General features: G+C 41.4%; 1 protein-coding gene across 1 annotated transcript in view; it reads left to right on the forward strand.

Annotated features, from left to right (window-relative positions):
- The first annotated feature begins 11198 nt into the window (after positions 1 to 11198).
- LOC124025113 overlaps positions 11199 to 12033 on the forward strand; it is a 76975-nt gene continuing 76140 nt past the window's right edge. The window contains exon 1 of the mRNA XM_046338779.1: positions 11199 to 11627. Coding sequence (XP_046194735.1) covers positions 11484 to 11627 — 144 coding nt within the window. The 5' untranslated portion in view covers positions 11199 to 11483. The remainder of the gene's footprint in view (positions 11628 to 12033) is intronic.

Below are 12033 nucleotides of genomic sequence, written 5' to 3' on the forward strand. Positions count from 1 at the left end.
GGTCCAATTGCTGCAAGGAAACCACTACTAAAGGACACCAATAAGAAGAAGAGACTTGCTTGGGCCAAGAAACACGAGCAATGGACATTAGACCGGTGGATATCTGTCCTCTGGTCTGATGAGTCCAAATTTGAGATTTTTGGATCCGAGCGTCATGTCTTTGTGAGACGAGGAGTAGATGAACAGATTATCTCCGCATGTGTGGTTCCCACCGTGAAGCATGGAGGAGGAGATGTGATGGTGTGCGGGTGCTTTGCTGTTGACAATGTCATTGATTTATTTATTCAAGTCACACTTAACCAGCATGGCTTCCATACCATTCTACAGCTATATGCCATCCCATCTGGTTTGGGCTTAGTCCCACTGTTATTTGATTTTCAACAGGACAATGACCCAACACACCTCCAGGCTGTGTAAGAGGTATTTGACCAAGAAGGAGAGTAATGGAGTGCTGCATCAGATGACCTGGCCTACACAATCCCCCAACCTCAACCAAATCAAGAGGGTTTGGGATGAGTTGGATCGCAGAGGTGAAGGGAAAGCGGCCTACAAGTTCTCAGCATATGTGGGAACGCCTACAAGACTGTTGGAAAAGGATTCCAGGTGAAGCTGTTTGAGAGAAAGCAAGGGTGGCAACTTTTGAAGAATAAAATATATATTTTGATTTAACACTTGTGGTTACTACATTCCAACACTCGTGGTTACTACATGATTCCATATGTTTTTTAATAATTTTGATGTCTTTATTATTCTACAATGTAGAAAATAGTAAAAAATAAAGAAAAGCCCTTGAATGAGTAGGTGAGTCCAAACTTTTGACTGGTTCTGTACATTAAATTCCCTGACAACAGCTCCAGTGGACATTCCTGCAATCAGCATGCCAATAAATAAAAAATAAATAAAAAATAATTCCCCGCTCCCTCAGAGATCTGTGGCATTGTTGTGTGAACAAACTGCACATTTTCGATGTAGCCTTTTATTATCCCCAGCACAAGGTGCACCTGTGTAATAAGCAAGCTGTTCAATCAGCTTCTTGATATGCCTCACCTGTCAGGTGGATGGATTATCTTGGCAAAGAATACATGTTGACTAACAGGGATGTAAAAAATTCTGCAATATTTTTTGTTCAGCTCATGAAACATCCAACACTTTACATGTTGCGTTTATATTTTTGTTTTTTGTTGTTACTATCAGTTTTTGGAACATTTATCCAAAATATGACATCAGCGATAATCAAAATGTTGAAAATCTGTGAATGTCTAAATAAGAAATTGGTCCATTTAAACAGCAATGTGTCGAACCCTTTCAACAACGGGGAGATGTTACTGATGTGCTTTGTATCTGCAAAAAACAAGTTTTGGACTTCCACACAAAATTACTTCTTTAGTTATTTTATGTTTAAGGAAGTGTGTAGGTCACATTCTGTATCATACAGCTATGAAATTATATATTTAGAACCACCTGTTCAATTGGAATCCAGCGACGTTGTGTCTTCAGTGTCCTAGAACTGTCTAGTTTTTGTGTTCTGACTTGTAAAACAGGATGAATAAGTAATGTAAACATAGCAGTAATTACCAGGAAGCTCTACATTTGTTTTAAAATCACACTAAGATTGTTAAAACTGGCCTCGGGTTATTGAGAGATCTGATTTAGGATTTCCCCTCGTAGCAAGGTTGTTTTATCATGTGGTTTCATTCGGTCTCTATTTAAAAATAACACTGTCTTTGGCAGGAGAAAGGCCAGACTCAGAGGAACCAGAGCCAGGGACGTCCAAACTAGCAAGACGACACCAGTGCTCCCACTGTGAAAAGAGTTTTAAACAGAAAGCACAACTGAAAAAACATAAGAGAATACACACAGGGAGAAGCCTTACCACTGTTCCCAGTGTGGAAAGGGTTTCAACCAGTCAGGGATGCTGAAACAACATGAGAGAATACACACAGGAGAGAAGCCTTACCACTGTTCCCAGTGTGGAAAGAGTTTCAACCAGTCACCTGAAACTCATGAGAGAATACACACATTAGAGAAGCCTTACCACTGCTCCCAATGTGGAAAGTGTTTCAACCATTCGGGGGATCTGAAACGGCATGAGAGAATACACACGGGAGAGAAGCCTTACCACTGCTCCCAATGTGGAAAGAGTTTCGGCCGTTCGGGGGAGCTGAAACGACACGAGAGAATACACACAGGAGAGAAGCCTTACCACTGCTCCCAATGTGGAAAGTGTTTCACCCGGTCGGGGAAGCTGAATGAACATGAGAGAATACACACAGGAGAGAAGCCTTACCACTGCTCCCAATGTGGAAAGTGTTTCAGCCCGGTCAGGGAAGCTGAAACAACATGAGAGAATACACACAGGAGAGAAGCCTTACCACTGCTCCCAATGTGGAAAGTGTTTCGCCCGGTCGGGGATGCTGAAACAACATGAGAGAATACACACAGGAGAGAAGCCTTACCACTGCTCCCAATGTGGAAAGTGTTTCAACCATTCAGGGACGCTGAAACAGCATGAGAGAATACACACAGGAGAGAAGCCTTACCACTGCTCCCAATGTGGAAAGTGTTTCAACCATTCAGGGGAAACTGAAACGACATGAGAGAATACACACAGGGCAGAAGCCTTACTACTCCTCCCAGGGTGCAAAGCTTTTGCCCATTTAGGAAGCCTGAAAGAACACATTAGACTGCACACAGAGGAGACGGCTTAGAAAAGCTCAGACTGTGGGAAAACATATTACTCATAACAGTGATTTAAACGTCATTAGAGAATCCACACAGGAGAGAGAAATTACTTCTCTTAGCGTGTATGTTGATATTTCACATCACATTGACTTAAAATTCATCAGAGAACATACACAGTGCTCCCGTTGTCTTATATTGTTGACTGACAATGTGTTTACCTGTCTTTACCATATGAAATTAAATGGTACAGGGTATACTCAAACATATATTTGTTTGTTTTTATTAGAAAACATGAATTGAATATGGAGTCTGTCAGTTTGAATATAAAGAAGATCAGGTTCCTTCTTTTAAACTGTCCTTTTTTTAAACTCTTTGTGTGTTTATCTGGGTGTGTCATTCCTCCAGCACTACAGATAATCAAGTGATATTTGGATGTGATGCATTTGTTCCATTGTTGACATTTGCATTGTTGGCCCACTGATGATTCAATGAATGTTCAGACTCTGTAATGGAAAATGTTAATTGAACATAACTGAGTATGTGACTAACTTTGTGAAACTGTCCTATTATAATAGTGAGCCAAAGATCCACTGTCACACACTCGACCATGAAAATGTTCAGACTCTGTAATGGAAAATGTTAATTGTTTGTGTGTCCACATAACTGAGTATGTGACTAACCTTGTGAAACTGTCCTATTATAAGCTCCTGTTCTTGGGAGGATCATCCTGTGTTGCAAACCAATTTGCACCTGTGTCCTTGTATGAATAAAGTCCCTCCCAGGAACAGGAAACTATAAAGATATGTGCTAATCACTCAATGCTTCAGGAATTCAGACTGTCTCCACTGCGCTGTGTAACTCTGTTATTCTCTCTGAGCTCAGAAATAAAAAATCTTGGTTTGACTTGGACTCCAGCAGATCCTTAGTTTATAATATCCACCACAACTCTCCCAAGGATTGCTGTTTATTATTGTCTCAATGAAGAGTTCCTCTTTCGACTTTCCTGGGGGCATTTACAAGCCTCCCACTGGTTGAATAAACGTTGTTACCCGAATGATGAGATTATTGTTTTATTTGTCAAATGGCAACCAAGAATCGATCATCATGTCACCAGAATAAGACCATCAAAATGTATTGGAAAGGAGCATCAAGCTCATCACGTGCACTTTCACCACCCTGTGAAGTTCATAACTTATTTCATCTGTAGCCTAATAAACTACATGGGAGGACCACATAACATATTATCATGTGACTCCAAGTTAACTAATATATGATGGTTATTATATAAATAATAACAAGTAGTTCTATATGATGTCATAATACACCCCTCTGATAGTGATACATTTGCTCCATTGTTTCCATGTCAGTTGGTTTCCCACTCTGATGATTTATATCTGACAGAGGGGCTTTAACTGAATAGTATGGTGACATCTTAGTGTGTCTTGAAGTAAATAGGATTATTAATCATAAACTCCTATAGCAACAATACAATGCAGCTTTGACATCAAGAAGAGAATGGGCTGATGGGTGGTGGTGCTACTCTATAGGTAAGGCTGTTCAATATGAATGTTCAATACACACAATAGAAATGTGTTAGCAGTTAACTTTGCTGCTATATATAGTTTGATTAACCACATTTCCATCCAAAGTTTATATGCCAGTAAAGTCATACCGTACAAAAAACTCACGACAGCTGTGATGGAAACAGGAAGTTGTGATCGGTGGTGGTTTACACTCTATAGGTAAGGCTTTACAGTCAATGATGAATGTTCAATTCTCACAATAGGTTGATCAGTAGCCAGTTAGTCAGCTGTACAGTCCAATATGAATGTTCAATTCTCACAATCATAATTGGAGAAGTCCGTCTCCTGTCCAAGTTAATACTTGGTGGAAGCCATTACAGTTTCATTAAGATTCCACCAACTTTGTGCAAAATACATCCATCGTTTTTGTCAAAAGTGCTCATTGGTGGACAGCGATATTTAAACCAGATGTTTTTATTCAGTACATTTAAGTCAGGACTGAGATCAGACCACTTAGGAACACTCAACAAGTCTTGGAAAACCATTCTGGTGTGTCTTTTTCATAGAAAATGGTGTAATTCCAGAAACATAAAACCCTATCCCAGCCCTCCAGGCCTGGTGGTGGCAGCAGTGTAAACATCTGTGTAATTGTCCTTCAGAAAAATTAAACAATGTCCCAGGGTTATGTTTTCAGAAGACTGAGGTGGGTTTTAACTTTTTACCTGGGCTTTGCTTGTGAAACTGTCCTATTATAATCTCCTGTTCTTGGGACTATCATCCTGTGTTGCAAACCAATTTGCACCTGTGTCCTTGTATGAATAAAGTCCCTCCCAGGAACAGGAAACTATAAAGATATGTGCTCATCACCCAATGCTTCAGGAATTCAGACTGTCTACACTGCACTGTGTAACTCTGTTAGTCTCTCTGAACTCAGAAATAAAGAGTCTTGGTTTGACTTGGACTCCAGCAGATACTTATTTTATAACATCCACCACAATTCTCCCAAGGATTGCTGTTTATCATTGTCTCAATGAAGAGTTCCTCTTTCGACTTTCCTGGGGGCATTTACAAACCTCCCACTGGTTGAATAAACGTTGTTACCCGAATGATGAGATTATTATGGGTGAGAGCAATTTTCTTTTTGTCAAATGGCAACCAAGCATCGGTCATCATGTCACCAGATTAAGACCCTCAAAATGTATTGGAATTGAGCATCAAGCTCATCACATGCACTTTCACCACCCTGTGAAGTTCATAACTTATTTCATCTGTAGCCTAATAAACTACATGGTTCTCCAAGTTTTAGAGGGAGGACCACACAACATATCATCACGTGACTCCAAGTTAACTAAGACATGATGGTTATTATATAAATATTTGTACATAAAGGAGTTTCCATCGCCATTTCTCACTAAAACGTTTTTACTGACACAACCCACCATGTCAAACGAACTAACATATCGTCTGTCGCCATTTATAAAAATATTCAGGCATATTCTGTTTCTGTCATTACTTCTGAAATGGTTGGATCAATATCCACCTTCATGATATGGATGAAGCCTGATTTGGAATGTCTGAGTAGTTCTATCTGATGTCATAATACACCCCTCTGATAGTGATACATTTGTTACTTACCCCTGACCAGCTGAATGCAGGTGGGCTCTCCTGTCAACATGGGGCTCCTACTGCAGGTAGCCTAGCGGTTAACAGTGTTGGGCCAGTAACTGAAAGATCCCTGGTTTGAATCCCAGAGAGGACTAGGTGGAAAATCTGTCAATGTGCCCTTGAGGGCTGCAACAGGAGCCTCATGTTGACAGGAGAGCCCACCTGCACTCAGCTGGCCAGGTGTCTTAACAGGAACAAGCTTGGCACACCTGTATTTTTTCCCATTCTTCTCTGCAGATCCTCTCAACCTCTGTCAGGTTGGATGGGGAGCGTCACTGCACAGCTATTTTCAGGTCTCTCCAGAGATGTTCGATCGGGTTCAAGTCCAGGCTCTGGCTGGGCCACACAAGGACATTCAGAGACTTGTCCCGAAGCCACTTCTGCATTGTCCTTTGTCTGTGTGCTTAGGGTTGTTGTTCTGTTGGAAAGTGAACCTTTGCCCCAGTCTGAGGTCCTGAGTGCTCTGGAGCAGATTTTCATCAATTATCTCTCTGTACTTTATTTTTATTTTATTTATTTATTATTGAACCTTTATTTAACTTGGCAAGTCAGTTAAGAACAAATTCTTATTTACAACGGCGGCCAACCAAAAGGCAAAAGGCCTCCTACGGTGGCTGGGATTCAAAACAAGGATACATCCCTAACCAAGGCCCTTCTTCAGTGGGTTCTTCCTTGCTGAGCGTCCTTTCAGGTTATGTTGATATAGGACTCATTTTTACTATGGATATAGATATTTTTGTACCTGTTTCCTCCAGCATCTTCACAAGGTCCTTTGCTGTTGTTCTGGGACTGGTTTGCACTTTTCGCACCAACGTATGTTGATCTCTAGGAGACAGAACAAGTCTCCTTCCTGAGCGGTATGACGGCTGTGTGGTCCCATGGTGTTTATACTTGCATATACTATAGTTTGTCAACAAGATATTTGTGGAGTGGTTGAAAACCGAGTTTTAATGACTCCAACCTAAGTGTATGTAAACATCCCTTGTATAGCCTCCACTCTGTACTGGTACCCCTGTATATAGTCTCCACATTGACTCTGTACTGGTACCCCTGTATATAGCCTCCATATTGACTCTGTACTGGTACCTCCTGTATATAGCCTCCACATTGACTCTGTACTGGTATCTCATGTATATAGCCTCCAGATTAACTCTGTACTGGTACCTCCTGTATACAGCCTCCACATTAACTCTGTACTGGTACCCCATTGACTCTGTACTGTATATAGCCTCCACATTGACTCTGTACCCCCTGGTACCTTGACTCCTGGTACCCCCTGTATATAGCCTCCACATTGACTCTGTACTGGTACCTCCTGTATATAGCCTCCACATTGACTCTGTACTGGTACCCCTGTATATAGCCTCCACATTGACTCTGTACTGGTACCCCTGTATATAGCCTCCACATTGACTCTGTACTGGTACCCCCTGTATATAGCCTCCACATTGACTCTGTACTGGTACCCGTGTATATAGCCTCCACATTGACTCTGTACTGGTATCTCCTGTATATAGCCTCCACATTAACTCTGTACTGGTACCTCCTGTATACAGCCTCCACATTAACTCTGTACTGGTACCTCCTGTATATAGCCTCCACATTAACTCTGTACTGGTACCTCCTGTATATAGCCTCCAGATTAACTCTGTACTGGTACCTCCTGTATATAGCCTCCACATTAACTCTGTACTGGTACCTCCTGTATATAGCCTCCACATTAACTCTGTACTGATATATCCTGTATATTGCTTCCACTTTGACTCTGTACTGGTACCTCCTGTATATAGCCTCCACATTGACTCTGTACTGGTACCTCCTGTATTTAGCCTCCACATTAACTCTGTACTGGTACCTCCTGTATATAGCCTCCACACTGACTCTGTACTGGTACCTCCTGTATATAGCCTCCACATTGACTCTGTACTGGTACCTCCTGTATATAGCCTCCACATTGACTCTGTACTGGTACCTCCTGTATTTAGCCTCCACATTGACTCTGTACTGGTACCTCCTGTATATAGCCTCCACATTAACTCTGTACTGGTACCTCCTGTATTTAGCCTCCACATTGACTCTGTACTGGTACCCCCTGTATATAGCCTCCACATTGACTCTGTACTGGTACCTCCTGTATATAGCCTCCACATTGACTCTGTACTGGTACCTCCTGTATATAGCCTCCACATTGACTCTGTACTGGTACCTCCTGTATTTAGCCTCCACATTGACTCTGTACTGGTACCTCCTGTATATAGCCTCCACATTGACTCTGTACTTCCTGTATTTTGCCTCGTTATTGTTTCTTTATTGTTACTTTTTTTATTTAGGAAATATTTTCTTAATCCTTATTTTTCTTAACTACATTGTTGGTTAAGGGCTTGTCAGTAAGCATCAGTGAAATACGGAACCATTCAGTGTTTCATCTAAAGGGTGGCATCCCTAAATCTAAATATTCTTGTTACATTGCACAACCTTCAATGTCATAATTACTTAAAGTCCTGGCAAATTAGTTCGCAATGAGCCAGGCTGCCCAAACTGTTGCATCTACCCTGACTCTGCGTGCAATGAATGCAAGTAGTTATAACTAGTGATTATGATTGATTGATTATTCTTTATAAGAAGTTTAATGCTAGCTAGCAATTTAACTTGGCTTCTACTACATTCGTGTAACAGGCAGGCTCCTCATGGAGTGCAATGAGAGGCAGGTGGTTAGAGCGTTGGACTAGTTAACTGTAAGGTTGCAAGTTTGGATCCCCCGAGCTGACAAGGTGAAATTCTAGCGTTCTACCCCTGGACAAGGCAGTTAACCCACCGTTCCTAGGCCGTCATTGAAAATAAGAATGTGTTCTTAACTGACTTGCCTAGTTAAATAAAGATTAAATAAAGGTGTAAAAAATAAATGTTATAAAAACTTGAAATCGGCCCTAATTAATCGGCCTACGTCTAATATGAAGTATGTCAGTTTCAATGTTACGGTCTTTGATTCAATTATATTTTTGAAACTCAGGCTGTGTGTGTTTATCTGCGTCATTCCTTGATCATTCCTTGTGGTCCTGTAGCTCAGTTGGTAGAGTATAGTGCTTGTTAAACCAGGGTAGTGGGTTTGATTCCTGGGACCATCCATATGTAAAGTGTTTGCAAACATGACTGCAAATCCCTTCGGATAAAAGTGTCTGCTAAATGGCAGATATATCCACTGATTATACCAAACATTTCGAACACCTTCCTAATATGGAGTTGGACCCTCCCCTTTCTCCCTAAGAATAGCCTCAATTCGTCGGGGCATGGACTCTACAAGGTGTCGAAAGCTTTCCACAGGGATGCTGGCACATGTTGACTCCAATGCTTCCTTTGGGTGCAGTGGAGGCTCCTCAGAGGAGGAAGGGGAGGCTCCTGAGAGGAGGAAGGGGATGCTCCTCAGAGGAGAAAGGGGAGGCTCCTCAGAGGAAGAAGGGGAGGCTCCTAAGAGAAGGAAGAGGAGCTTCCTCAGAGGAGAAAGGGAGGCTCCTCAGAGGAGGAAGTGGAGGCTCCCGAGAGGAGGAAGAGGAGCTTCCTCAGAGGAGGAAGTGGAGGCTCCTCAGAGGAGGAAGGGAGCTTCCTCAGAGGAGGAAGGGAGGCTCCTCAGAGGAGGAAGAGGAGCTTCCTCAGAGGAGGAAGGGAGGCTCCTCAGAGGAGGAAGGGAGGCTTCCTCAGAGGAGAAAGGGGAGGCTCCTCAGAGGAGGAAGTGGAGGCTCCTGAGAGGAGGAAGGGGAGGCTCCTGAGAGGAGGAAGGGGTCGACCCTCCTCCTCAGTGATTTTCGTAAAAATGAAAATGATAAAACATGTAAAAAAGTTTAATCCTTTTTAGATAAAACTATATTAAAAATAATCACGTCACCAAATAATTGATGAAAACATGAAGGTCTACAGTAGCCTCAGCAGCATTCTGTAGGGTAGCACCATGGTGTAGCCTGGAGAACAGCGAGTTTCCGTTTCTCCTCTGAGTAATTTGACTGGTCAATACAAACCTAAGTGAGGTTTTGGAAACTTTTTTTTCACCTGGTCACATACAGCTGATGTGTTGTGCATTGAAGTCCAAATGGCATATATTATATTATTATTTATGCGAAGGGAAAAAGAGGAGAAGGAATACAACGTGGCTGTAATGAAAGTGATCTGGGTTTACACATGATCAGGGGTGTATTCATTCTGACGATTCTGTTGAAAAACATTTCTTAAACGGAACAAAACAGGAATAAACATACCTGAATTTGTTTTTTTTAAACTCTCGTTTGCAACTGCTGGACTAATGATTACATTCTAGATCAGTAGGTGAGAGTGGTATTGAATGTGTCACTGTCTGTCACCTTAAATTATTCTCTCAACCTGTGTGCACCTACGTTGTAAACTTTCATTCATAGACTAGGTTGTAGCTACCTCATGATGGGTATAGGGAAAATGTGAGTACCATGTAGTATCCTAGACCTATCACTGTTACATTGAACAGGGTGAATGGAATATGAATGACAGTCATCCAACATGCTGTAGTAGAAATAAGGACATGCCCATGAAAAACAAAATGGTCCTCCCTCATCTTAAACGGCACTGACCTCCACTGTTACGGTGGTGGACCATTCTTGGTACACATGGGAAACTGTTGAGTTGGAAAAACAAATCACAAATCGGTGCGCCTGGAACCTACTACCATACCCCGTTCAAAGGCACTTAAATATTTAGTCTTCCCAATTCACCCTCTGAATGGTACTCAGACACAATCCATGTCTCATTTGTCTCAAGGCTTAACAATCCTTCTTTAACCGGCCTCCTCCCTTCATCTACACGGATTGAAGTGAATTTAACTAGTGACATCAGTAAGGGATCATAGCTTTCACCTGGATTCACCTGGTCAGTCTATGTCATGGAAGGAGCAGGTGTTCTTAATGTTTTGTATACTCAGTGTATAGCAGGACAGATATTCAAGTGCTATTTCCATGTGATGCATTTGCTCTATTGTTTACAGGATTATTTGTATCTTATAGAGCATGGCTTTAAGGGAAGAGTATGGTCACATCTAGACAAAAACGATTGTGAAAAATGAACAGAGAAAATGTGTATAAACACACTATCTATTCATAGAAGTATTTATGCATCATCTACATAGTCATATTACGCTTTTACGTCTGTGTACAGGAAAGTAGTAGTTGTAAGACGTAAGAGAAAATATATCAGCTTATTGTTAAATAATTATGACGTTCTTTCCAATACAAAAAGTGTAGTAACTATTGTTTCCAAACTGCGTTACCCACTCCAGTCAGCAGATGGCGATGAGCGTCTTTCAGTTGACTCTTCTTGTGTGACGTATAATGGACTGGACGGACGCTTCTTCAGGAACAACAAAGCGCCAACTCTTTCGACCACCCCGATAGCTTGCTAGACAACATAAAAACTGAAAGATTGACCTTTTAGGCCATGTTAATGTGCATTAGCTAATCGCAGTGTTTAAAACAAATTTCATTTGACGTTAACTTGAACCTAATTTGCTTGTTCAATTTGCAAATTTGTTAAAGATTGATACTGAGCCGAGCACTAGGCTAGTCGCTAATGCTAACTAGCTAGCTAACATCCCTGACCATGAGCTCATTAAACTACTCATCCCCTGCTAAAGAAGAGGATGTCTGCTGTACGGAGAAAGACGCTCTGGCGCTGAACATTATCGTGAAAGACGAAGAGGAGAATATTACAGTGAAAGGAGAGAAAGATGCTCTGCCTCTGGACATTGTCGTGAAAGACGAAGAGGAGGATATTACAGTGAAAGGAGAGAAACAACCTTTCAGAATGGAAGAGGAGGCTGTTATAGGGAAAGAAGAGAAAGAACATCCTTTCCTCTCTAAAAGGATCTATCTCAGTAAAGGTGAAGGAGGAAGACGTTTTGGGAGTGAAAGAGGAAGAGAGACAGAATATCAGATTAACACCAGTGAGTACTGTCTTAAAAACAGGGACACAAACTATGCAGTTGTTGAACTAATGTGTGGTTTTAAAGGGCATTCTACTGAAGTTCTTCACTTGAATATGATGTTCAGTACTGTAGGAATTGTTAAAGGGTCAATCTGCCATTGGTTCATATATTTTTGGGACTTTTAAATGAGATTTAATTATATATAACAGGCTTTAAAATGTAACA

The sequence above is a fragment of the Oncorhynchus gorbuscha genome, unplaced genomic scaffold (assembly GCF_021184085.1).
Source record: "Oncorhynchus gorbuscha isolate QuinsamMale2020 ecotype Even-year unplaced genomic scaffold, OgorEven_v1.0 Un_scaffold_2179, whole genome shotgun sequence".
In the NCBI taxonomy this organism is placed as follows: domain Eukaryota; kingdom Metazoa; phylum Chordata; class Actinopteri; order Salmoniformes; family Salmonidae; genus Oncorhynchus; species Oncorhynchus gorbuscha.